Raw genomic sequence first — 27406 nt, forward strand, 5'->3', positions numbered from 1 at the left:
TCTAATGTAATAAAATCTCAACGTTAGGAAAATATTTTACATTCAATTTCATATTTTTGAAGCCAAAATATTTCCACAAAGTTCTACAACTATCAGAAAACCAAATGCACACTATGGTAGAAATATCATTTATTATGCTAATTACAGATGTCATAGACTCTTACTGCAGGTGATCATCAGAACACATTTAAAGAGTGATACTAAACACTATGTAGCAAACATTTCATGTGCCCACACAAATATTTCACCTTCTCTTCTTTTCAGATTAGAAGAGATAGAATTGGCATAAGAAAGCACAGGAACAGTTTTCTTTTTTCAAAAAATTATTTTATGTATTTATTCATGAGAGACACAGAGAGAGAGGCAAGAGACACAGGCAGAGGGAGAAGCAGGCTCCATGCAGGGAGCCTGATGTGGGACTCAATCCCAGATCCTGGGATCACACCCTGAGCTGCCATGAGTTGGTGCCCTATCATAGACTCTCCACAGACTGGGAGACATTTCAAAACAAAACAAGATTTTGTTCTGCTAAAGAAAATTTACTTCAAATTGCTGTTAGCCTCTTAATTCCAGATCAAGTATACTCAGACTTCAAATACATCATCCTTCAAGCTGCTATTATACTGTATTTATTGAGCTCGACAAGCCTTGATTTATAATATGTACTGGGGACTTGAAGCAGAAAAACTGAGAATGAACTATTTTATATCAAAACTTCAGTGCCTTTCATATGATTACTGTTCTTTAATGAAAATTTTAGTTGTAATAAACCTGTGGTTAATGCTATTCCTTATTCATCATGTTTTTCCACCTTAAAACACGAATAAACAATCTCTGAAGTGAGTAAGCATATAGCTTTTCTAACCAAAATAACCATCTGCTTAACTCTAAATCCAACCCTTACTATCTGTATGACACGGAGTAAATTATGCAAGTTTTCTGAAGCTTGGTTTCCTCACTGGTAAAATGGAATAATAACGGAATCAAATTCATAGTGGTATTTTAAGAAAAAAATAAAAACAGATAAACTGCTTGGACAGTATCTGGTATATAGTAGTGCTCAATAACAATTCAAAAATATAAATACACCCCTCTGCTTATTGTAACATTATTTATAATAATCAAAATATAGAAGCAATCTATGGATAAGGAAAATGTGGGGGATTTGTGGGCATGTGCACACACACAAACACACACACACAAATATTATACATCCATAAAAAATGATGAGATCTTGCCATTTGTGACAATGAAAAAGTCAGAATGAAGAAATAAATCAGTGAAATAAGTCAGAATGAGAAAGACAAATACCATAGGATTCCACTGATAAGGGGAATCTAAAAAAAATGAATACACAAACAAAAAGCAGAATCAGACCTACAAATACAGAGAACAAACTGATGTTGACAAGAGCAGAGAGGGTTAGATAAAATGGGTGAAGGGGAGTGGGAGATATCAGCTTTCAGTTATGGAATAAGTAAGTCATGGAAATAAAAGGCACAGCATAGGGAACATAGTTAACGGTACTGTAATAGCACTGTATGGTGACAGATGGTATTTACACTTGTTGTAAGCATAGCATAATGTATAGACTTGTCAAATCATTATGTTGTACACTTGAAACCAATGTAAGAATGTATGTCAACTATAATCAAATTTAAAAAATTAATATAATAATATGATGATATTTATTTCTAACCATACTTCTGAACTCTCAAAAGATAAAGTCATAGTCTTAGCAATTAAGGCCACAGTTTAGATTTTGATTTGACTTTGAGGCTTGTTGTGTTTTTTTATTTATTATCCTGTTTCCCTTAATTCAGGCTTTAATTCAACACAATAACTCAGTGCCAATTCTGTATAAAGCACTGATCTGGGGATAGTACAAATGAAAGAATTAAAAAGACAAACCTCTCATCTCCAGATTACTGTTTAGAAGAGAAAATGAGAAATGTGCACAAACTGAGATTTTGCCATAAGAGGCAAGTATCTGGGAATTCAGAAGAGACAACAGTTAATTCCAGTTGATGGGTGGTACAGGGCTAGAAGTGGGGGATCGGAGTCGCTATCAGGGTGTGGAGTTCAGGCCAGCTACACAAAGGGCACCACTCAGCAGGGTTCAGCAACAAGGGAAGAAAATGACCTCCTGAAGTTTCTGGCTACACATGTTCCAAAATCTCTTTCCCACCAGCATGCTATTCAAGGTGAAGGCTCTCAAGAATATTATGACCAAATATTTATATGTATAAACACTAGGGTCTTTAAAATTCCTCTTTACAAGGACCCTGAAGACAAAAGTTGAAATAATTTACATTTGTGAGCTTAAAATTCCATAAAGCTCTATCAGGGAAACAGCATCCCATGGAGTTTTACAGCAAGAGCTCTACAGTCTAATCTTGCCAGATTAGTAATGGAGAAAAGATAGCACTGCAACCTAATGCTGACTAGGTAGTCACGGAGAGGAAAATCTATTGGCATCTGCCCAAAGCCCAGAAAGCAGATGGCCATGGGCACAAAATCCATCATGACAATTGGCACCTCGTTGGGATGCTCTGAGCAGTGAAGGGGCCTGAAAATGCCCTTCTTTGGCTGCCCTTCCTCCTGAGGCATATTGGTAGCACAGGAGGGAGACAATTGCCTGGCTCCTGCCAAAGGGAGAAAAGATGGCCTTTAAAATCTAGGCTACTGCAGCCTCCTGGGTAGTCAATCTGGTGCCTTTCAAGCAACCAGAGAGCATCTTAAAGATGTGTGTCTGATTTCCTTTAGATAGATGATCCCCAACAGATTCCATTCAAAGCTGGCTCAAGGATAACAAGCCAAGTTCCAAGATGGTGGAAGGGGTCGAGGTCCTCATTAGCCAGGGCTAGTATGTCAGGTACATGATACAACATTGTTTTACCTATTTTAGGATTCTTAAATTGGTAATGTGTAGTCAACTAAGTGTATTTCTGTTCTCTAAGGATAAGTGTCACTGGTTGTTGCTAAGGTTGTTAACTACTTGAAGGGTCAATACTAATGGTAATCTATTTTGTAGACACTAATTTGAAATTTTTAAAAGTTAATGAAGATACTTTTTGTAATTTTTATAATGCTGCCTAATATTTCAGATACTTTAACCACTTGGCATTGAAACATCTATTGCATCAGAACAGACACACATGCACGCATACTGGTTAGTCTTACTATGCCCTCTGTATTTTATTTGCCCACAGCAAATAAAATACAAATAAAATACAAATAATAATAATAAAATACAAACAAAATGCAAATAAAAATACAATGCCAAACTGCTGGCCTTTATCCCAAGAAACATTAACTGAGTTTCAGTAATAAGGATATTTAACTATTAAACATCACTCTTAAATAAGATAGCTATTATTCAAATATGAATTATTATTTCCATAAAATGTTGACTACTCTGCACTTTCACATCGGTTTTAAATATAGTTGAAAACTGCCTCCTGAAAATAATAACAAAGTCACAGCCAATGCACCCAAGATCTCTTTGATTTAGGTTGTTCTTTAATTACATAAGGTGTGTTGTTTTATATAGACAGAGGTTATTTTGTTTTTTTGGGGGGTTTTTTTAGAGCAGACAATCTTGTTATTCCAACTGCCTTAGGTCCTGAAACAGTTTAACAATAAAGTTTTCTGACTATTCAAGAATCCACCCCATCGATGAGAAAACGACCAGTATGGAGTAGTGTATTATCACAATTCTGTTCAGGACAAAATGATATAATCAGCTGCTGCCTTCAGAAATTGTTATATTATTTCATAATGGCAAGTACCAGTTGATCACATAAATATATATACCTTTATGAAATATTATGCAAATACTTTAAAGATTACAGTGCCATAAATAAGGAAAACTGTAAAATACATAATTCATTACAACTGAGATAATATCAAACTATCCCAGGGATATTAAGTGATAAGCATGCAAATAAAATAAATGGTAAGGGATTGGGGTAAGTGTGGGTGAAGTTCAGTTAAAAATAAAAAGTAAAAAAAAATGTTTTTATTTATAAGTGGCTCATTTTTACAGGTGTATGATCCAAAATTGTTCCCTGAGAAAATCAAATAAAATTGTAAATAAACTACTCTTATCATTTCCATAAGGGGGAAGAGAATTCCACTCTTTAGAGGGGAAGCTGACTCTATTCAATATTGACTCCTACTCAAAGAGTGACTGACTCATGACCATTCAGACATGGCCTAGGGTTTGGGCTCTATTATACTCCCTCAGCTGCATCAATAAGCAGTGAAGGAGGTAATGCTCTTTTATGGGACTGGTTAGGGTTGGTTGTGCAGACCCACCTCTTCCTACTGGCAAGCTCCAAACTATAGATTTGATGGTAAAGGAAGTGGTAAGTCTGGGAGATCCATGCTTCCTAATTCTTTAAGATTAACTATACCATTCTCCTCATCCCTATAAACCTAGGAGAACCAAGGAACTATCCCAGGCTGCTCTTTGACTTTACTCACCTTTTTTTTCATGATGGATGCAACAAAGTTGGTTAATATGAAATGGGGTTAGTACCAATGCTAACAGAGAAATCTTGATCCACACCTCATTTTAGTATGTACTATTTAAAAACACTTTGATTTTAAATTATCAAACCCAACTTGTTGGGGCAGCAGAGTAAAATAACACCCTTCTCAAAATAAACATGAAAATTCTGTGCAAATACATTCTTTCTCCCAAAAGTCAACACAGAACATGCTCTAAAGAATCACCACCCAATGTTAAAACACAACTATCTCAAAATGTAGCATGAAAACATGAGTACCTCCAGCCAGGATCTTCTCTTCCAATTCTGCCATTTGCTGCTTATAGGCTTTTAAAGCTGCTTCTTTGAAAGAGGGACGGATTCTCTTTGGCTTTGTGATTTCCGCTGGCTGTTCAGGGATGTTTTGGTTTTCATCTTCTTTTATTTCCATTTCAGCTGATGTTTCATTTAATGGTTCCAATCCCCCTTCACTGACCACATCATCTCCCTGCCCATCATAACCCTCATCTTGTGGGGTTTCATAGGGTGTTTCATATGAAGGGTGATCATATACCTGCATTTGTTCATCTGTTTCAGTTAGACTAGTCCTGTTTTCTAATTTAGCGAGGACTTGTTCCATCACTTCAACATAATCTGTCTCATTATCAGCCACTGGTTCACTATAGTCCTCCTCATCCTCTGCTTTGTAATAAAAAGGCTCTGTGTAGACATCAGAGTCAAGCGTGGTACTTGATTCATTTGCAGTTGATTGAGATAATGTCCGAAATCTCCCCATTAAGGAAGAGCCACTGTCTTCATATCCACTGAGACTCTGGGTACTTTTGTTCCATACCACTTCCAAGGCTGATTTAGCCCTTTGTAATGTAGATCCAAATTTTGGGAAGCTGAAAGCCTTATCAGAAAGGTCAATGCTTAATCGACTATGCCAAGATTTGGGTGGGGCATCCTCTGAGTCATCACTTTGCAATTCACTTTGACTTCGATACCTTATGGGCAATTGGTTTTGATTTTGGTACAGCTCATTAGAATTAGCTTCCTGATAAGAATCATATTGGCCAACCCACTGGCCTTGTGGTTCATTATCCAACCCAGGGCATGGAGATGAGTTGTCATCTTGGGTGAAATCATAGCTCTCAGAGTCATCCTGAAGGTCACTGTGGCACTTTCCCAAGTCTTCTAGGTCTTTATTATAAACGTCTAGTTGCGTATCAGATAGGCTGTTTGTGTCATAGTCAAAAGCTTCCTGGGTGGATGAATCTAAACCTAAGTCAGCTTTTTCTTCTACTTGATTCCAATCCTTCCATGGAGAAATATCCTCATGTAAAGAGAGCTGAGAATCACTGTAATGACTTTGGTCACCAGATGCGCACACCATGCCATTACTCATTCCACTCTCCACAGTTTCTGTGTTCTCAATTTCACTCTGCCCTTGGACACTCTGAACAACCTCATTCAAATCTTGATCCTGCAAACTGTCATACAAGGTGGGTGTGCCTTCCTGTTTCCTCTGCCAAAGTTCCCGGTCTGAAGATGACAGGAGGGAGCTTCCATTAGTTCTAGTGAAAAACTGATTTTCTGAAAAATCCTCTGAGTAAGACTGACACAGTTTGGAAAAATCTGATTCAGAACGACTAAGTTTAGCAGTGAAAAAATCACTCTGTGAATGCCAGAGGGGTGTAGCATCTGCATAATTGGTTGTAGTTTGTTTTTCCAAATTATCTGATTCTGGCAATTGTGAGGAAATTTTATCATAATCAGATTTATTTGAAATTCTGCTGCTACTAGCAGTTTTATTCTTGGCTCTAGCATTGTGTGATTTTGAACATGACTTGGAAGTACTTCCTTTTGTTGGAAACTCTGACTTGGAAAGCACAGCATAACTGTTTCTATTGAGGTCAGATTCCAGCTCTCCATCACTGTCATCCGGTGACTGCCAGTTATTCTTCTTGCTTCTGGGCTCTGGAGTAGACAGCTTTATATCCATGCTTTCATATGTCTGGGAGGATGGTATCCCTCTCTCTTTTCTTTCTCTTATGTCATGAGTAAGAATATCTGTTGAGATTCCAATTCCTGTTCCTTTGAGTTTGTATGATTTTTTTAAGACAGAGTCCCGTTGCTGAGGGGTTTCAAAGTACACAAGTATGGGTCGAGGCTTTGCATTTGGGCAGTCCCTCTGGTGTCCTATCCTTTGAGCAAATTCAATTTTAATAGCATTTGGTGCATCCAAAAAGCCCATTTTATCTATTAGAATTTGGTATACCACACTTTCAACGTATTCAAATCTTTCTTCAGGCACATTTAGAAATCTCAGGCTTGCCTTGCTACCCATATGACCTAAATGTTTAATATAATCATGGATGTCTCTGGTTTCCCTCCGAGACTGGACAAACCCTGTGCGTAACTGTTCAATTTCACTTTGCACGACTTCCACACTGCTGGAGATCTCATCGATGGAATGCTTGAGAGCATTGACATGTCCTCGTAGTTCACAAAGTTCTGTTTCAATCTGACTTATACCCTGAAGTTCCTTAAAGATCATTTCCATGACATCATGTGTTTGGCTAATGCAGCCAGAGGAACTGAATCCTGGCTCCAGAGCATTTGTCTTTGGGTTTCGTGCAGTTCTGTCCAAAGATTTACTTCTAATTCCCCAGGTTTTCTTCATTGTGCTCAACTCTGAATCTGATGAGACACACTCCTGACTCTTTTTCCATTTTCTCAGTTTTCGTAATGCTCCTAGTTTTAAGCTATGTAGAGTGCGTTCTCCATCAGAGCTGCCCTCAGAGGGAGCCAGGCTGCTTGAACTCTTTCTATTGCGTCTAACTGGCATTGTGTGTGTTGATTGTGCCTGGTTTTCTGTACTACTCCTTAGTTCATTGAGTGATTCTGTATAGGAGCTCTCAATTGAAGATAACTCTTGAAGCAGATCCTCATTATCACTGTTGGTTAGATTAATATTCTTTTGTAGTCCATTGGCAATAGCTACTCGGTAACTGAATGTTGGTGAGAGGGAAAATTCTCTATTAGCCTCTTCCTCTTCAGTGGATAAGTTGCGTGTAGATGAACATTTTGCTATCTTCTTTACAGTGCTTTTTAAGGTATTAGAAAATTTGGGGGTTTTGGACTGGCCAGCAGTAGGAAAATCTTGATCCTTTTTCTGCTGACGATTTTCCTTTTTTTTGGTTGTATTCACCAATTTCTTTGTAAACATTCCTTTGCAAATCTTATGTATGTAAGGTAAGATCAGGCTCTTGAAAAGATTAGCCACCATGGAGAGCAATTAGTACATACTTTTCTGCCTGAAGGAAGTAAACAAGGTTTCAGGATGAAAATCTGTAAATCCAAGGCGAGCATCTCTGTTCAGATGTTCTGTGAATTATTGAAAATAGCAGGAGAGGCAGCCATAGCTCTGCTGCACTGTCAATGTCCTGTGAAAACCAGAAGCAAAGCTCCATTTATGAAAGACATTCTCTCCTGGAGAAGAGGTTCCATGAATCTCTCTCATTTCCACATAACTTCATAGAGTATCTAAAAGAAAGGAAGGTTAAAATGAGTATCAGAAATCAATTCTAGATTTATCCTATTTCTAACATTTTTCTGAAGTATTTGAGATACACAGTGTGTGGCAAATTACAGAAGGGGCAGGGGAATATCTGAATTTCAGTACAGTTACTTTTAAAATAACTATAAAGCGAATCTGTACCCATTACTATGTTTAAATTATATTTGTCTTCCTAAATCTTTTATGGGTGGACACAACTAAACTGAATATATGAACTGAAATAGTAGGTAATAATGGTTATTTAGGAAAGGCTATGTAAGATAATAGGCAAACTTAGAAGCTACATTGACTACACAATATTATCATTTCCACTTTCTTTCCTTTCCTAAAAGTACATTTTTTATACAAACATAAGCATCTAAAATTAAATTTTCTCCCTATCCTAGGCATTTAAAATTTATCAAATTAATATTATTCATATATTTAAGACCTTTTCTTATTCAAATAATGTTTTACTTTCCTAGATATTCAATGACTGGAAATTTCTTAAATAAATAAAGTCATCCAACTGAGAAATATTTCATATAATGAAATAAGTATCAAGAGAAAATATATTTGAAAATTCATAATATATCTAAGTTTTGAGAGGACATGACTTGAAAGAGTTGAGCCATCCCAATTAAGTGGTACAACCCTGTGACAGATGACAGGGAACGCGTCCCCAGGGTAGAATTATGACTGGAGGTTGAGTGCCAAATTACAAAGGGAAATTTTGCTACAAATAAGATATGCCTACAGATAATCAAAAACTGGTCAGATATAATTCAACCAATCATTTCATATTTTATAACGCATGTGACCACACCAGTACCTAATCTATATGATGGTTACTATCTTGAATTACATGAAATAGCAGAAGAGGAAAACAGAAAAGGAAGAGAAGAAAGTTTACATCCATTTTCCTGGTTCACCATCACCATGCTTTGTATGTCATAGGTATTGAAATAAAATTCAATTGAATTTAACTATTTTACAGTTGAAAGATACCACAGAATAATGGTGACAGCCGAAAGCCTTTGCTAACATTGAGCTATATATTTAGATAGGTAAATAATCTATGCAATTCTTTAAAGAGTAACATCAGAAACTGCATATGGTTTTAGGAGCTGGCTGACTCTTGATAAGCTCCCTCTAATTGGAAATCTGCCATCTTAACTTCACTCACATTCTGCAGGGACTTGGGAGAAAACATGCTCTGGCCAGGAGCCAAACTTCACAAGAAACAGGGCAATGTAAATGAGAAGGGGAAGCATAAAGATGGAGAAGAGAAAGAGACAGAAGTCCTTGTCTTTGGGTTTCATAAACTGTTAGAATCTAATTCCTCTTATCTAAAACAAGTTGGTATTAATTTGTAATTACAAGCCAGGACCTGTTTTCTACTAACATAAATATCAAGAAATTGACTCCTGAATTAAAATTAAAATATTTATTGTACCCGTACACAACCTCTCCTTTTAGAGAGAAGACTTCGGAAAGTTAAGTGACAGTAAGGAAAGGATTTTCTCACAATAAACTGTTCACACAATAAACTAATCCTGAGATTATCCTGTTCTAAGATCCTGAGTCTATCAAACCTCAAAACAATACTTCTTGTTTAAATGAGAGCAACAATTTTGTCAATGCCTCTGATATTTCATGAAATTGTTCTACATTTCCTGACCTGCATTATTTGTTCAGAACTATTGTTATAAGCAATAATTATTGGAAAATTTTTGAGCAGGAAAGTTCAAACTGAATTGAAGTCCTGCCTCAAAAAATATGAACCCAAGGGCATGTGTCCACTGTTGAACCTACAAACTCATTTGCTCTATATTCCAGCCACACAGAGTGACTTGCTGTTCACTAAGGGGTCTATGTTCTTTCACACCTCGGTAGCTTTTCTGGTCTCTACCTAGAATATCATTTGTATCTCACCACTCTGTCTGTGGCAATTGTATTTAAACTCCAGAATCATTTGTCCTGTGAAGACTTCACCAACCATACAGACGAGATCAGGCACGTTCAGGGTGGTATGGCCGTAGACTTCACCAACCATACAAACTGAGCTTTTTTCTCTCTCTTTGCCATCCTCTCCCACAACCCAGTTCATAGGCAATTAGAACTCTTCTATATTACAATTTCGTTTCTTTCTCCAGTCACTATGTTCTTTTTAAGGGTAAAAACTATATATTATCTCAGCATACATGATAAACTCTCAATAAATGTTTACTGAAGAATTGACCTAAGGGTGCAAAGTTCCAGTTATGCAGGATGAATAAATCTTAGAGATCAGCTATATAGCATAGTGCCAATAGTTAATTATATTGTATTGTATACTTAAAATGTTTGCCAAGAGGGTAGATCTTATGTTAAGTGTTCATATCACAAAATAGTAATTTAAAAAGGTGGGTGGAAACCTTTGGAGATGATGGATATGTTTATGGCATGGACTGTGGTGATGGTTTCACAAATATATACTTATTTTAAACTAATTTTAAATAAAAAAGAATTGGTCTCCATTTCAGCCACTTACTAAATATCTTCACTTGGTTGCCCAAAATTAAACTCCATCTAACCTAGTCATTTTCTTGAAGTAGTAATCTCAATTATTATCATAATTATCCACTTCCTTAGGACATATACCTAGAAGTCATTCTACCTTGTACATGTCCACACTGATGTAAATGTGTCACCTCATTCTGCTAGTAATACCTTAGTTCTGAACTCCATAATTTCTCAACCAAACTATTACCACTGTACTCTACATGGTCTTCCTGACTCTAACTTGTCCCTTTTCTCAAATACTACTCTCTAAAATTAGTAAAAGATATAAATCCTCCTACTAAAAACATTGAAAGTTTTAGCAGGTGCATTCTTTGTCACTTCCACAAGCACGTCTGCCCCAGCCACACTGAGGTAGTAAGTTTTCTGAGTACCATACTGTTGCCTCACCAATGTGTCTTTTTCCATCCTGTTCATCATTGTGTCCAATCCTCTCTCCTTTCCTCTACCTCCACATATCTCTCTCATGAGCATTTCTAGAATATCTATATATCCTAGCTCCAGCAGAGATCAACATCAACCTGTTTGACCTCCTCAAAGTTTGCACTTCTTCCTGTGTGCTCCCATAAGCCTTAAATGTATCTTTGTTGTGGTAATTCTTACAGTAACTATTTAAAATATGGGACCTATGTCTCTATCTCTCAAATAGGGCTGTGAACTCTTGGAGAGCTAAGGCCATGTGTTTTTTTTTTTTTTAACCTTAAATATCTATTTTGCTTATTACATAGTAGACTCATGATGTTTGTTGGACGAATGAGTAAGTATCTAAACAAATGCATGAATAGACAAATAATAAGTCCATGAGTTAACAGATAAACAATAGAGACCCAAGGAGCCTGAGGTAGCTGAGCCTTAAACAATCCAGAGAAAGAGAAGCAGTCTGAGCAGAAGGCAAATAGCACAAACATTAATGTTCTGTCCAAAGAGGGAGAAACAGGATCCCTGGGTGGCGCAGCAGTTTGGCACCTGCCTTTGGCCCAGGGTGCAATCCTGGAGACCTGGGATTGAATCCCACGTCGGGCTCCCGGTGCATGGGGCCTGCTTCTCCCTCTGCCTCTCTCTTTCTCTCTCTCTGTGTGACTATCATAAATAAATAAAAATTAAAAAAAAAAAAAAACAAAGAGGGAGAAACATCCACCTGGAGGAAGAGGGAGAGGAACCTGGATGAGCAAAATGGTAACAGAATGTGACAAATTTTGAGACTTAGGTTGAGAAGTTCCATTTATGAGGAAGGGGGGTCAAGGACATGGAGAGAGATCAAGATATCATCATATGATTCTCAATTACTTGTATTCAAAATATTACAGGTACCCATCATTTGTGTTGCCTGTATTAACATAGCCACACATTTATTTTGGTAATAAAGTTCGGGGGTAAGATTAAGGGGTTTGAGAAGATCTGAGAAAGATTAAAAAACTAAACTATGTTGTTATGGAAAGGCTAGTAATAGTAATTAATTGTTACTATGTGCCAAGCACCACATGTGTGTAGTTTTCTAAAATTTACCTTATTTCATTTCATTCCCATAATTGTGTAAAGTATATATTATTATTTTCCAGATTAAAAAGCTGCACTTTCAAGTTTTTAGGAAATTTGACTGGTCATGCAATTAACAAGAAACACAACCTGACTCCAACCCCAGAGTTGGACTGCAAGTGTAAAAACTCTGAAACAGATATTAGGGTTAAATGGGAAGTAAGATATTTTTTGCAGGTATGTTAAAATCATTTTGTAAGAGAGCTATTTAATATGACTATAAAGCTGGGTGCCCCACTGGGCTAAAAGAGCTAATGAACCTTTAAACTGTAATTTATTGCTAAATCCTTACCAGAATTAAGTTAAAGCATTTTCAGATCAATAAACAATTTTATGTTTCTTACTAAATGCACTAAAGTAGGTGAACTGGTTATTTATGTATCAAAATTCTTTCAACAAAAATGATCAAGCCAGAAAGTTATTAAGAGGCTTATCCTAAGCTAATAAATAACCTTTACAAAATAAACAGAAAAGTCCATTTCCCAAGAATGAAGGTCAAATGAATTGTGTCTTCTTTATTCTTGGTAAGTAGATAGTATGTGAATTTCTTCATCCAACTATAACCCATCTACATTTTTTACTCACTCCTATTACTGCCACTTTAGGAGTAAATGATGATCTCTAGTACTGATAATTCTATAAGAGCTTTGGAATCCATAAAGTACTTTTGTGTGTATCAACTCACATGATCTGCATGGTAGCCTAGTAAAGTTATTACCTGCAGTTCACATTTAATGATGGTAAGTCTCTTGCAAAAGTAACTGCCTGCATCTCCTGACTCCAAAACTTGGTTCCTTCATTATAACAATGTACATTCTCCTTACTTAAGACAAGTAATATTGCAATAGCTTATTGACCTCTAGAGTAATATACCTCACTAATTGAAACCATGCTCTGAACTGATTTCCATGCACACTTCCCTAAATACTTTTTTTCTTCTTCTTAGTCTCCTACTACAGACTATGACATATCCTCTACACTAGGCCACTTTATGGTTCCATGGATCACTAAGCTTATTCTTCACCCTGCCTAGAATGCTGTCCAGCTATACTGATCTCAATCATTTAAAGGATAGATCAAGACTAATCTTTTCCACAAAATTTTCTCTTAACATCTCTTTTTCACGTAATTTTTATAACCTGAACCATGATATTTAGTCTTTATCCTCTATTCATCACATAGCTCTTTTACATGTTTTCCATTTTAAATGCTTATTTTATGTCATACTCTGTCTTGAGTGCTTTGTCTAAATTACTACATTCATGTTTGATTGTTAGCTCTGCAATAGATACTGTTATTAATCCCCATTTTACAGATGAAGAAACTGAGAAACTGGGAACCTGAGTAGCTAGCCCAAAGCCACCCAGCTAGGAAGTTACATAGCTAGAATTGTAAACCAAACTGACTGGCTTCAGAGTCCTTATTAATAAACACTATGCTGTACTGTTAAGCCCATAAGGACCAACCTTAGAGAAAAAGGTGGTTTTCTATGTACTATGCTTAAGGAAGAACTGTCCCTCAAGAAGAGCACTATTATTAGTGCTTTACTCCCTTTATTTAAGATTTTGGTTCTTGCTGAAATGAAAAATCTCACCAATGACACTGTATGTTTTAAGGCTTATCAGTCATTCTGTATCTTGGTATAAAGGGATTATGTGAATATTCCTCAAGAATAGGAGGCAGATCACAAAGAGAGAGAACACAGAAAAGCTTGAGTATGGAAAGAATCACTACCAAAGGAGACAAGTACGAGGGCAGGTCAGAAAGGAGAGACTGAGAAACCTACAATAAGCTTTGCCGATTCACTATCTGCACATGGCCTTGCCCTATTCCCAGCTACACTGCTTAAGGATAAAAACTATGTCTATTTCAGTCTTTGCAACTTCTGCCCATTTACATGCAAAGACAGTGGAGCATAGGTGCCCTGGCTGACAGATGAGCAACTTGGAATGCTATCATCCCGGCACCAAGTTATGCGTTTTTGTTTTATCCTTAAAATCCATCCTTTTTTTTTTTTTCCAAAGTTAGATGTGGAAACTCAGTGATAAAATTAATAAAGCAGAGTTCCTTGGGTTGACTTAAAGGAATACAGCTCGAATCCCACATTACCTGATGCTTCCACATGAGCTACAGCCATTATAGCCTCTCTACAGGACCCTAGGGCTTGGGAAATACAGCTACAGACGCACTAATCCTCAAATTGGGCACAGCATAAAATGAAAACCCAGAAAGGTCAAAACACTAGCCTGAGTTCACACAAAAATGCAGGTCTCCTGCCCTGATTTCACCACTGTTTTTTACATTTGTTTTGTTTTGTTTTGTTTTTCTCTCCCTACACTGTGCTGCCTCCTCAAGCAATCTCATCCAAGGGTTTGGCACCTTCCTACTGTGCCCAATGTTCTCTGATATGATAATCTAGCTGTATCCTAAATAATTTGACATTTACCTTGATTTCTACAGGTAATGTCTGCAATTTTTTTGGAACTGGAAATCCCTTGATGTCTAAAAGAAAATCTTGTGAGCAATTTTTACATGGTTGGAATTTTTCCTAGAGATTTAGCTGAATAAAGGTAAGGTCACTGAGGAGGAATACCCTTTCTGGAAAAAAGCTACTACTACTTCTAATGTTTTGCACATCTCTGTCCCACTAGGTTGAATGTATACATTATCATCCTAGGGGCCTATGCCTAGGCAGGGTCCCAGATTCCTGTAAGACAAACCACCTCACACACACACACACACACACACACACACACCTGTGCTTTCCAAATAGTTTTTGGCAAGGTCTACTTGGTCTTCAAAATGTTAAAATACTTTGTCCTCAAAACAACCTCACAAGGTCAAATATTAGCATTTTTTAAAATATTTTTTATTTATTCATGAGAGACACAGAGAGAGGTAGAGGCATAGACAGAGGGAGAAGCAAACTTCCCATGGGGAGCCCGATGTGAGACTAAATCCCAGAACCCCAGGATTATGACCTGAGCCAAAGGCAGATGCTCAACCACTGAGCCACCCAGGTGGCCCTTTTACTTTCATTTAAAAAACAAAACAAAACAGAAACAAAAAACAAGACTCAGAGATCCTAAGTCATTTACTCAACAGTTACTCAAGCAATAGGGCTAGAATTTCAACAATTTCTGCATAGTTCCAAAACATACCACACCACATTGTTCAAGCAGGGTTCCATCAATTCTATCAGGGCACACCTCTGTCCTTGGTGATTAAGGGGTATATTTTACTTGGTGCCCAGCTGAGTTCCAACATACACCATTCACTACTTTAGGAAAAGAGCATAAGGTGGAGGCTTTGGTCAGATAGCCTTCTCCAAGTCATGGCTCTGCCACACACCAGCCAGGCACAATGAATACAGTGAAACCTCTCTGTTCCTCAGTTTCTGTATCTAACAAATGAGATAATGGTACCTCATCCTCATGTTGCTGTAAGAATTAAATAAAATTTAGGGCAGCTCTTGGAATATCAGAAGTATTCAACATATTATTGTTATTAATAAGTAAAAATAAGATTTTCATCTGAGCAGACATTTTTTTCCCTTTCCTACTCTTTGCCCAACTGTAGGGCAGCCAAGAAAACTCCATAGTAACATCACCTTTCTTCTGTATTCATTTAACTAATGTAGATGGCCCAATATTTTTTCAAGGTAAAGTAAGAATCACACTAGCTCTAAAGGTTTGTGAGGAAGATAAAAATTTGCACTATTCTACCTAGCTAAAAGTTAATTCTCTTAAAATGTTGCATACTCTAAGAAACTCACAATGGTTTTATTGTACTTTATTAGTTCTAAGACATACATTTTAACATTTCAGAAAATGGGATTTGGACCACAGAAACTTTTTGTCTCATGTATGGACCACAAATAATATGACCTATTTCATTGGAATGTTTGCAAGATGTGTGGGATAATGTGATAATGACACATTTATTTAAAAAAATGACACATCTATAATATTTCTTGGTGGGAGGCATTGTTTGGTTTTATTAATATTCCTTTTATTCACTCCCTTCCTTATTCTAACAAAATGTTATTTTTAAAAAATATTTTATTCATTCATGAATATTCATTTTATTCATTCATGACGGATACAGAGAGAGAGAGGCAGAGACACAGGCAGAGGGAGAAGCAGGCTCCAATGCAGGGAGCCCAACATGGGACTAGATCCCAGGTCTCCAGGATCACACCCCCAGCTGAAGGCGGCGCTAAACCGCTGGGCCACCGTGGCTGCCCTAACAAAATGTTATTTAAACCAAAACTCATGAAGACAGGTAGAGTGTCTTGAATTTCTTACTTGGGTAGCTGGAGTCTATGTCCAGGTAAGGCAATACAGCCCTGAAGAGGTCTCCCTGATGGCCCAGCTGTGTCATGGGCTTATTTGGACATCACAGATACATTCTGAACTTGTTAAATTATTATACAAGTACTCTGCTACCTAAATCTTCCTCTCATTTCCTTCAAATGGTAAGAGTTTCTAAAACAGACAATAATTTAATAATCTCAGCTCTGCTTTGTCTGATACATTCTCTGAAATATATGCATACTTCTTCTACATTGTATTACATGTATTAAGCACATAGCATGAGGTAATATAATCCCTCATTTTTGCAAGTTTCCCCTAATGGAATATATCAAATGCCTGATATTTAATAGCTAGTTAAATAATTTTCATTAGAAATAAAATAAATAATTTATTATTATTAATCTGCTCAACCATGAATAGAAGTTAACCTAAATGTTTGTAGAGTAGAAGAGGAAAAGAGTTATCCTCCTCTTAATACAAATTTAATACTTTCCTAGATGAAATAATTATCACCCATTGAAAGAATAAGGTTCAATTTTGTAAGATATTACTGTATTTCTACAAGAACTCTCTATACAATTAAGTATTTCAGCCAAAACTATGTCTTATGCTAACTGGTACATTGATTAGATGTCCACTTGTCTAATTAATGAAATCTAAAGGTCTCTATACCTTAAGTGTCTCAATAAAAATCTGTTCACAAAATGTTTTTCATAGATGATTAGGTGCTGCTAGCTCATTTTGCTTGGTTTTATTACTTTTGACCTATCCAAAAATTCATTCTAATGCCAAGAGCACATCTTTAAAAGTAGTATAACAGATTAGTAATTAGTGACCCTTTCAGATTTATTTCTAACTGGCCAATAAGCATATGGAATTTGTTCTATAGCATTAATTATCAGAAAAGTGCAAATTAAAAAACAAAATGATATGTCATTTTATAGAGACAAAAATGGCTCAAATTTAAAAAGATCAGAATTCATGTTGTTACCTCCTCATGCTACTACACCTTCCACCAATGTCTTCCAAAGAATAGAGGAGACTTGTGTTCTCTACTTCTGGAGTACATTCATCTTCAACTTCTTGGCTATCTGGTTCCAGTCCCAGAACTCTACTAAAATTCTCTTTTATTGCGCATAAATGATTGTATAAGATGTAAATCTTCTACAACTATCTTCTGAATCTGAAGCCATTAGCCACTTGGCCTTTCTTTAAATCATTCTATATATTTACATGACATCATGGCCAACTGGTCTCTCTCTGGACATAGCTATTTTGATCAGTTATCACATGATAGAAACCAGGCCAATCAGGGCCTCTCTTGGGAATTGAGCATTGGAACCTGAAGTTTGTCAGATGGTTTTAGTCATTTCAACGAGGAAGTGACTTAAAGTTGTGACCTGAGCAGTCAACTTCTAAACTTTGTAAAAAAATGAGCAATGAAGACTTATTTAAAAGAAAGAAAGAAAGAAAGAAAGAAAGAAAGAAAGAAAGAAAGAAAGAAAGAAAGAATGCAGAAATGAGAAAACATATGGCCACAGAGGGAGAAAATACCTGTGTTTCTGACCATTCTCTGTGCCTAGGTCTGGGGCCATTATGAGTTTTGTCTAAGGTATGATGAGATATCAGCTTCAGTAAGTGTTCTCCTTTACAAAGAAACCTGAATGAAGTCCTTCACTGGCCTTTCTTTCTCTTTTCGGATTTTTATTCCTCTTTCTTCTAACTACCAAATTAATATATCTGCATCTAGCTTCTCCTCTTTGCATTAATTCCTAGTTATGTGTTGGCCAGTGCAGTCTGAATGACCATTAACATCTTGGATTTAATATTTTCCAATTCATCTTCATCCATAAACTATATTATCTAAATTTTTCATACAGTACTAATTAACAAAATCAACATTCTCTTAGTTATACAGACCAGAGCTTCAGGGCCTTTAATTCCTCTCTTTCTTTGTCCCAAACTTCTAGCCAGTTCTAGATCTTATGGTCCTTTATAATTTCTGTCATTCTCCATAACTCCTTTCCACATTCCAGGGCCAGCATCTTGGTCAGGCCCTCATCAGTGTTCATGTTAGGTCAATATATTTTCTTTTAGAAAACAAGAATTCACAAAAACTTAAGTATTTTTATAGGTCATAATATATTCCAGTTATTATACTATACACATTAAAAAAACATAATTCACTTAATCTTCACCAGAGACTTTCGTACTTAACTATCGATAAGACTTCCTAGCCGTTCTCATCTCAGCAATTGTGCATAACTCTAGATGCAACTTTGTTCTGTAGTAAAAGTGAGAATTTTAAATTTTAACAAATGGCACAACATGGCAACACACCAAAACTTAGATGCTTTCATAATTAATATCCTTGCTCCTTCCCCCTTTAGAGTATTAGATGCAGTGCAATTCTCTTCACACAATGGAACTTCATTTGATTCTAACTCTTAGGTGAAAATCAATTACTTATGCTTCAAAGCATGCAAGCAAAATGGGTGTGGCACTTAAACTAAAATAAATTTAGTTTCTCACTAAACAGACCTGCAATTTTATCCTTTTCCTGTATCACAAGGTGGCTTTTAAGAAAAGCCATAAAGAAATTATTTCAGAATTACTAAGAGCAAGACATGTTTTAGATTTTTCAGCAAAGATAGAGCATGTTCTATATAATAATAGATAATAGATGCCACCAATAAAGAGCTCAAAATATCAAGGGATTTCTTTAAAAATGTCTTATACTTTTTATTATGGATTACTAAATTGTACATGTAAAGTCTCTTCAGTTTAAAACTAAAACATGTGGGTAGCCTAGGTGGCTCAGCAGTTTAGCGCTGCCTTTGCCCTGGAGACCTGGGATAGAGTCCCGCATCACACTCTCTGCATGGAGTCTACTTCTCCCCCTGCCTGTGTCTCTGCCTCTCTCTCTATGTCTCTCATGTATAGATAAATAAGATCTTTAAAAAAAAGATATTTAAAAAAATGTAAAAATAAATATAAATAAAAAATAATTTAAAAAATAATCAATGAGAAAGCCTTCCAAGTAAACTTCTATGCCTTCAGAGAAGGACATAAAAAAGGTATCCCAGAGAACATACACCCTCTGTATACCTTTGAAATTAAAATCAATGTAATCACAATCATAATATTTGCACTCCAGCCTCCCATCTGAATCTACTCTCAGAACTAATGAAAAGATAAGCATGGCACAGTTGTGATATACCACAGAGATACCCCCTTCAGGACTAAATCACTTATTCTCTCAACTGCCAAGAGTATTGTGTGCATTGCCAAAGGCATGTGATTAAGTCACTCCCTGAGAATGGCCTATGGCCAAGGAGTTATTGCCTCTCCTCTAGCGCAACCCATAATCAATGACTAATTGATGTGAGTGTTAAAATACCTAGCCCCTGTGCTGTACTACAGGGGCCATCCCAGCATCAGAGCTTCCTGTGGGATTCGCTACAGCCTCTGTCACAAATATATTGCAGTTCAGCTTCTCATTCTTACAAATCCAAAAAGAGTTCTGCATATATATCTTTTTCATAGTCTATTTCCCAGGGAATCTGATTAACTAAAGTTGGAACCAAGGAAACAATGAAGAAGTGATTCTAACTGACATATTTATCCAGATTTTTCTCTGTTGGACTGGCAATGAGAATCTAATGACTAATGCTATATGGAAAACTGATAGCCTGTGGCATACTGTAGCAGTGCAATTGTTAAAATATTCACTAGTAGTAGACTGAGGTGTGATACCTGCAGAAGGAAATGAATTCATACGTGCAATATCTCAAGATATTTGAGAGGTTAAGTAGAGGAAGCAATGGAATAGGACAGCTGATGTGAGGGTCTCTGGATGCAGTAAAGAAACATAATCAAAAGTTAAACATGATTAATCACCAATGTAGGGCTAAATGTAAATACCATAGATGTCCATGTCATCAGATAAATAAATTCTCACCTTTTGCAGATACAGAAAAAGCTGAGCACCAGACCCAGGAATAAATCATAAGAGTGGCAGAGTTCCAGAGAAGTTTTAATTCTCAACTTAGGCAGGTTGGCTATTCCAAGTCAAGGCCTTAATTAGGAAAAAAAAATGGGACTGTGAGTCATGAGATGGGGACTTCTGAGTCAATTCACATGAAACTCTTGAATCTTTATATTCCCTTGGACTCTCCAAGACTGCAAAAGTGGCCCACTCCCTATTAGCAGCTTGTGTTCCATCCTTGCTTGAAGACAATGCAGAGGTCTCTAACTTGCAGGAAAATCTGTACACTCTCCATCAAGACCTACTACAAATACTCTCATGAACCTTCAGATCGATAACTAGGATAAAGTCATGACATAATTCAGCTGAGTAAATGTGGGATCTGTTAAGAGAGGAGAGAGACTAGATGTTGAAGAACTGTGAGACCTCACCAACATTTATGCACTCATATGTACTCATAGGAACTGAGAGAGTACTTATTAACTAGAATCTGTCAGTACCAGATCAATGGAAAGGTATAAAAAGTTAAATAAGGAAGAATGTATTGCTATGGAAGCACTCTCCTATGACACTGAATTTATCACCTCACAGGGACCACAGAAGACAGTGTAACACAGAACCACACAGTGGTTCTTATAAGCTTGGAAAAAATTATAGTCTGCACTAAGTAGAAATAATATGGCAAACAGTAGAGAAAGGGATAATAAGTCTCAGAGAACTGGATGTTCTAGAGTGGATATACTACATAAAGCCAGAAAATTCATCAGCCAAAAATGTTGCATGGGAGGATACATCATTCAACTGTAAGTTTCTCAGAGGCATCACTGAACATTTCAGTGATGACTGCACTCTATAGGCAAGGGATTTATAGAACTAGGCTCTAATAATAATGGCAATGATAGAATTGCAGAACAAATAAAGTTAAGTGGCAGCATTTAACTATCAGAAACATAGTAGGTACAATTATCACAATAAGCTGCAATGTTAGTAATGGCAACCATGAGGCAACTTAGAGCTGAAGAAATAACTAGTATAACGCAGTTCCTAGAGGTAAAATTAGATGTACACTTCTCCACAGATAATGTTTAATTTAGAAAAGTCAAAGAAACATTGACTAGATAATCAGGAGATTGAGGACAGCCTCACCAATAAAAAGATATATCTCCTACCCAGTTTTTGAACCTGAGCCAATACTCCAATCCAGAACCTATTGACTGAAGGAGGTACCAGGTCCTCCTCACTAATGAAGCTTAGACCTCACTAAATCATAACAAATAAATATGGTTATTATTTTTCAAGATTTCTCATAGACCTTCACCAAAGGGACCTACCTATATAATCATATTCTAGGAAAGAGACATTCTGAGGACTGTGAAACAGAAGTCTGAGTTGACACTGACACTAAGTGACCTGAACACCACTATATCCTTCTTTTAGAGTAAGGGCATAGGAGAATATATACTAAATATAGTCTTTGTTCAGATATGATTCTCAGTGATCCGTTGAGTCTGTAAACTCACCCACTAATAATTTCTTCAATCTTTAAATGTATAATTGGAATGAATGTATGTGGTAGTTGGCAGAAATTCCGCATTGATTAGTTGGCCTTTGGGATAAGAGCTATCATAGTAGAGAAGGCCAAGAAAGTTGATAAAAAAACATTATCATACTCTGGGGAATGCGGAGATCAGTACTACACATAAAGATTTGAGTGATGCAGAGTCATGGTGTCCATCATACTTATATTTATCTCCTTTCATTTACCAGGTTTGCTCCTACAAAAGCCAAAGAGATCCTAGAAGATGACAGTTGACTACCATAAACTCAACAAGGTAGGCCAGCCCAATTGCAGTTGGTTCACAGATGTGATATTTTTGCTGGAGCAGATTAATACAGCATCAGATACATGGCATATGGTCATTAAACTGGCAAGGTCATTCTTCTTTATACATATCAGGAAAATAGTTCAGAAGCAGATCACATTCAAGTGGGGCAGACAAGAATATATAGTCTTGCCCAGGGATTGTGTTAATTCCCCCACTGAGACCTATACCATCTGAGTATTCAGAAGAATATCACTACATTGATGATAGCCTGTTAATTGGATCCAGAGAGCAAAAAGTGGCAAGAAGGTGAACAAGAAGGCCTGAATAAGACATATGAGCTCTAGAGGAAAATTAATCCTATGATAATTCAGAAGTCCACAACAATGCAGTTTTTCAGAGTAAGTGGTTTAGAGGATACCCAGACATTCTTTCCAAAATAAAAAATAAACTATTGCCTCAAAATGTAGTGGCCTCAGTGGGTTCTGGAAGCAACATATTCCTATAGCCCATATGCTGGTAATATCAAAGTCTGACATGGTTCAGACACTATGGACAGAGATATCTGTGGTTAAAAAAAAAAAGTCACTTTGTGGAATTATGGTCAGACGCAATAGGAGAATCACAATATTCACTCCCTGATTCTGGAAAAAGTTCATACCATCTGCAATGGATACCTATGCACTATGCAAAAAATTATTCCCCAATCTACAACTGGGCCCAAATACACGCAGAGCACTTGAATATGTGGCATCAACTGACCATGCTGCCAGAACTACTTATCATGAGCTTAGTTCTTTTGGACTCATCAAATCATAATATGGGATGGACCCAGTAGTAATCCACTATAAAATGGAAATGGTATACCTGGGATTATCAGGCACGAACAGTGTCACAGGGCACAAGTAAGTTTCATGAGTATAGTATAGATCTTTGTCATCTACTACTATTACACCAAAGCCTCTACTTATTGTAAGATATCTCATAAGAAAACAATCTGACCTTAGTGTATGGATGGGTTGTCTCAGCCTGTGGGGGTCTCAATATGTGGGAAGTCCAGGAAAATGGACTATTGCTACACCGTCATGGCACTGAGTGACAGCAGTGAAGGAAAATCCTCCCAATGGGGAGAATTTTAGGTCGTTTACCTGATCACTCATTTTGTGTGGAAAAAGAAGTGGCCCACAGTAAGAATATATGTGGACTCACCAGCAATTGTGAATATCACTTGGGTAATTTCTCAGGAACCTGCAAAAAGAAAAATTGGAATATCAAAGTCAAAAAGGACCAGGGAAGAAGCATGGAAATAGTTTAAGGAAAAGGACATAAAGTGTGAAAACTTATTTTGCACATTGATGCCCACCAGAGTGCATCTGCCAATGAAAGAAGCAATAAATAACCACATAAACAGAATGATTTGGCCAACTGTAGATGAAATAGAGATAATGCATGGATTCAACAGCAGGGGTTGTTATTATCTATGTTGATTTAGGTACTGCTGCTGCTGAATGTTCAACCTGCCAGGAACAGAGAACAATGCTGAGCACCTAATACACCTTTTAAGATCAACAAGCCACTTGGTAACAATTGATTACATTAAATTTCGACTCTATAAAGGGGAATCTTTATTTCAACTGAAATCAACACAATTCCAGATATCAATTTGCCTTTCCTACCCACATAATCTCATCCTAGATCAAGAGGATTACTTCATATACTGGATATGCAGCAGTGGGCTCATGACTATGCATAGGCTAATAAAATTTAAACATAGCCTTTGAAGAAATATTTGAAATGCCATCTTAGAAATGATACCTCGATAGGATGGGACACCTTGATAGGATGGAACATCATACTTCAGAATGTAGTATATGTACTAAATCCATGATCATCACATGGTATTCTGTCCCCAGTAGACTTAATAGATGTGTCTGGGAACCAAGTAGTGGTCCTACTTATTATAATTCTCAATGTCCCACTTGGAGTATTTGTACTTCCTATCCCTACAATTTTATTCTCTATGATTACAAGAGCACCTGGTCCCAGAGGAAGACTGTTTCTATGAGGACACAGTGAAAGTAGTACCATGAGTCTTAAAATATGGTTGCCAACTGGTCACTCTAATTTATGGCAGGAAGAACTGACTCTGATCATTAGGAGAGTGTAGGGCTGAAATTACACTATGGGGACAAGGAAGACTATGTATGGCACCAAGAAAACTCACTAAGGAAACTCCTCATAATCCCCTGCCCAATTTGATGGTAAGTAAATAAGCATGGTAAAATGACAAAGGGCTCAGACCCTTTAGGGATTATAATCTCAGTCACCCCACCAGTTAAACTATCTAGACTGGATAAGCAGAGGTGCTAGCTATGGGAAGGAGAGATATATAGTGGAAGGTACAGAAGAAGATAATGTGTTGTAGTCTTGAGAGTAGCTGCAATTAAAAGTGCTCTAGTTATTCCAGTAAGCTTCATTTAAGTTTCTCCACGAAAAGAGAAAAGACAACTATTCCAAATGATGTTAATCTGTCATTTGAAGCCAGTGGATTTGAGTGATACCCAGAGCAGTCTATAATGGATGCCAGGATGGATACCTTCAAGACCAAGGTTCTTAGTCCCCAGAGCCAAGTTTTGGGAATGGCCCTCAACTGAAGGGAATATTTGTGAAACACCAGTTCACAACTTTTCCATACTGTCCCTGAAAATGCCCTAGTTTTGACCTTTAGGTTATGTGACTCAACATCTACAAAATATATGATCTTTATTTTCACAATATATCATAAACAGCACAGTATATCAAAAGTTAATGAGTAACACAGAATAATGTAATACTTGCCATTTAATATTTGTCTGCTCTGTGTTCCAGCACTATGCTGAATATTTTTTTTAATTATCTCATTTAATCATGACAACAGTCATCTAAAAAAATGTATTATACTATCCCAATTGCAGATAGGAGAAAACTATGGCACAATTAAGCACCATTCTTAACACCATAATTGCCCGAAGTGGTAGTGCCTACATTTGAACACAGGATATAAAATACCAAAACCCTTCACCTTATATCACTATATTATATAGACAATCTGCAAAATGTAAAAAGTACATACTTATACCAGGGAAAAATAATTTGAATTTAAACTGCCCGAATATACATTTAAGTATATTATTAAATATACTAAATATAAATCTAGTAAACATTCTATTGAAAAGACATATTGCATCGAAATTCAGAATATAGGTATATTGTACAGAATTTCAGAAACTATTCTTAAGGTAGATGTTTTGCTAATACAAAGAAACACAGAGAGCCTAGCAAACTGAAGAAATAGAGGAATATGTTCTAAACAAACAAAAACAATAAAACCTCAGAAAAAGATCTTAAATGAAATACAGAGGTAATCTACCTGATAAAGGATTCAAAGTACTGGCAATGAAAGATGCTTGCTAAATTTGGGAGAATGGATGAATACAGTAAATTCAACAAAGACATACACAATACAAGAAAGTACCAAACAGAACTTAATAATGCTAAATAATAATGACTGTCCTGAAAAATACAATGGAAGTGTTCAATAGTAAATTAGATGAAGGAGAAAAAAGGATAAGTCAACTTAAAGATGGCACAGTGGAACACACATAATCAGAGCAAAAAAGAGAAAAAAAATAATGAAAAAAAAAGAAGATAGCTTAAGGAACTTATAAAACATCAAGTGAACTAACATTCTCAACATTTGATTCCCAGGGGAAGAGAAAGCAAAAAGGATAGAAATCTTACTTGAAGAAATTTTTGCTGAAAACTTCCCTAACCTGGGGAAGAAAAAATACATCCAGATCCAGAAAGCCCAGAGAGTTGCAGTAAGACAGAAAACAGAGACACACAACACATTATAATTAACATGTCAAAACTTAAAGGCAAGAAGAGATTATTAAAAGCAATAAGAGAAAAAAATCTTGTTATATAGAAAGAAAGCCCCATAAGACCATTAGCAGAATTTTCAGCACAAACTTTGTAGGCTAGAAGAGAGAGGCACAATATATTTAAAGTGTAGAAGGGGAAAAAAAATGCCCTGCCAACTAAGAATGCTCTACTCAGCAAGATTATCATTTAGAATTAAAAGGGAAATAAAGTTTCCATACAAACAAAAGTAAAAGGAATTTGTCACATTAAACTAGCCTTAGTAGAAGTGTTAGAGGACTTCTTTAAGCTGAAGTGATAGCACTAATTAATGATAAGAAAATGTACAAAAGTAAAAAAATAAATCTCACTAGTAAATATAAATTTATAGTAAAGATAGTGAATTAATCATTTATAAAGCTAGTATGAGTGGTCACCTTGGCAGCACATATACTAAAATATAAAGCTCATATGAAGGTTAAAAGATAAAAGTAATAATATTAACTAAAGCTACAATAATTAGTTAAGGGATACATAAAATAAAAGACATAGAATGTGACATCTAAAACATAAGCCATGGGAAAGGATTAAAAATGGAGAGTTTTAGAGTGCATTCAAGCTCAAGTTGCAGTCAACTTGAAATCAACTGTTATACATAAAGGATGCTGTATTTGAACCACCAGGCAAAATCCTTTAGTAGATTCACAATAGAAAATGAGAATGGACTATAAATCTAAAGAAAATCATCAAACTTTAAGAGAATAAGAAAAAAGGAACAAAGAGACACTACAAAAACAGCCAGAAAACAATTAACACAATGACAATAAGTATATACCTATCAATTATTACTTTTACTTTAAATGTAAATGGACTAAATTTTCTAATCAAAAGACAGAGTGGCTGCATGGATTTTTAAAAAGGCTCATTTATATGCTGCCTATAGAAACTCATTTCAGATGTAAGGACACACACAGACTAAAAGTGAAGGGATAGAAAAAGGTATTTCATGCCAGTAGAAATGAAAAGAAACCTGGGGTAGCTATACTCATATTAAACAAAATATAAACTGTAGTAAGAGACAAAGATGGACATTGGGTATTACATAATTATAAAAAAATCAATCGAACAAGAAGATATAACATTTGTAAATATATATGCACCCAACATAAAAACACCTAACTATATAAAGCAAATTTCAAGACCTAAAGAGACTAGGGGTCTTTAAC

The 27406-nt window shown here is 36.2% G+C and overlaps 1 protein-coding gene across 1 annotated transcript in view; it reads right to left on the reverse strand.

Moving 5' to 3' along the window:
• Nucleotides 1-27406, reverse strand: part of UNC13C (unc-13 homolog C) — a 586599-nt gene that overhangs the window by 542617 nt on the left and 16576 nt on the right. The window contains exons 3-5 of the mRNA XM_041745721.1: nt 23490-23528; nt 20431-20547; nt 4794-8042 (exon numbers count right to left, since the gene is read on the reverse strand). Coding sequence (XP_041601655.1) covers nt 4794-7785 — 2992 coding nt within the window. The 5' untranslated portion in view covers nt 7786-8042; nt 20431-20547; nt 23490-23528. The remainder of the gene's footprint in view (nt 1-4793; nt 8043-20430; nt 20548-23489; nt 23529-27406) is intronic.

This window comes from Vulpes lagopus, chromosome 2, assembly GCF_018345385.1.
Source record: "Vulpes lagopus strain Blue_001 chromosome 2, ASM1834538v1, whole genome shotgun sequence".
Lineage (NCBI taxonomy): Eukaryota > Metazoa > Chordata > Mammalia > Carnivora > Canidae > Vulpes > Vulpes lagopus.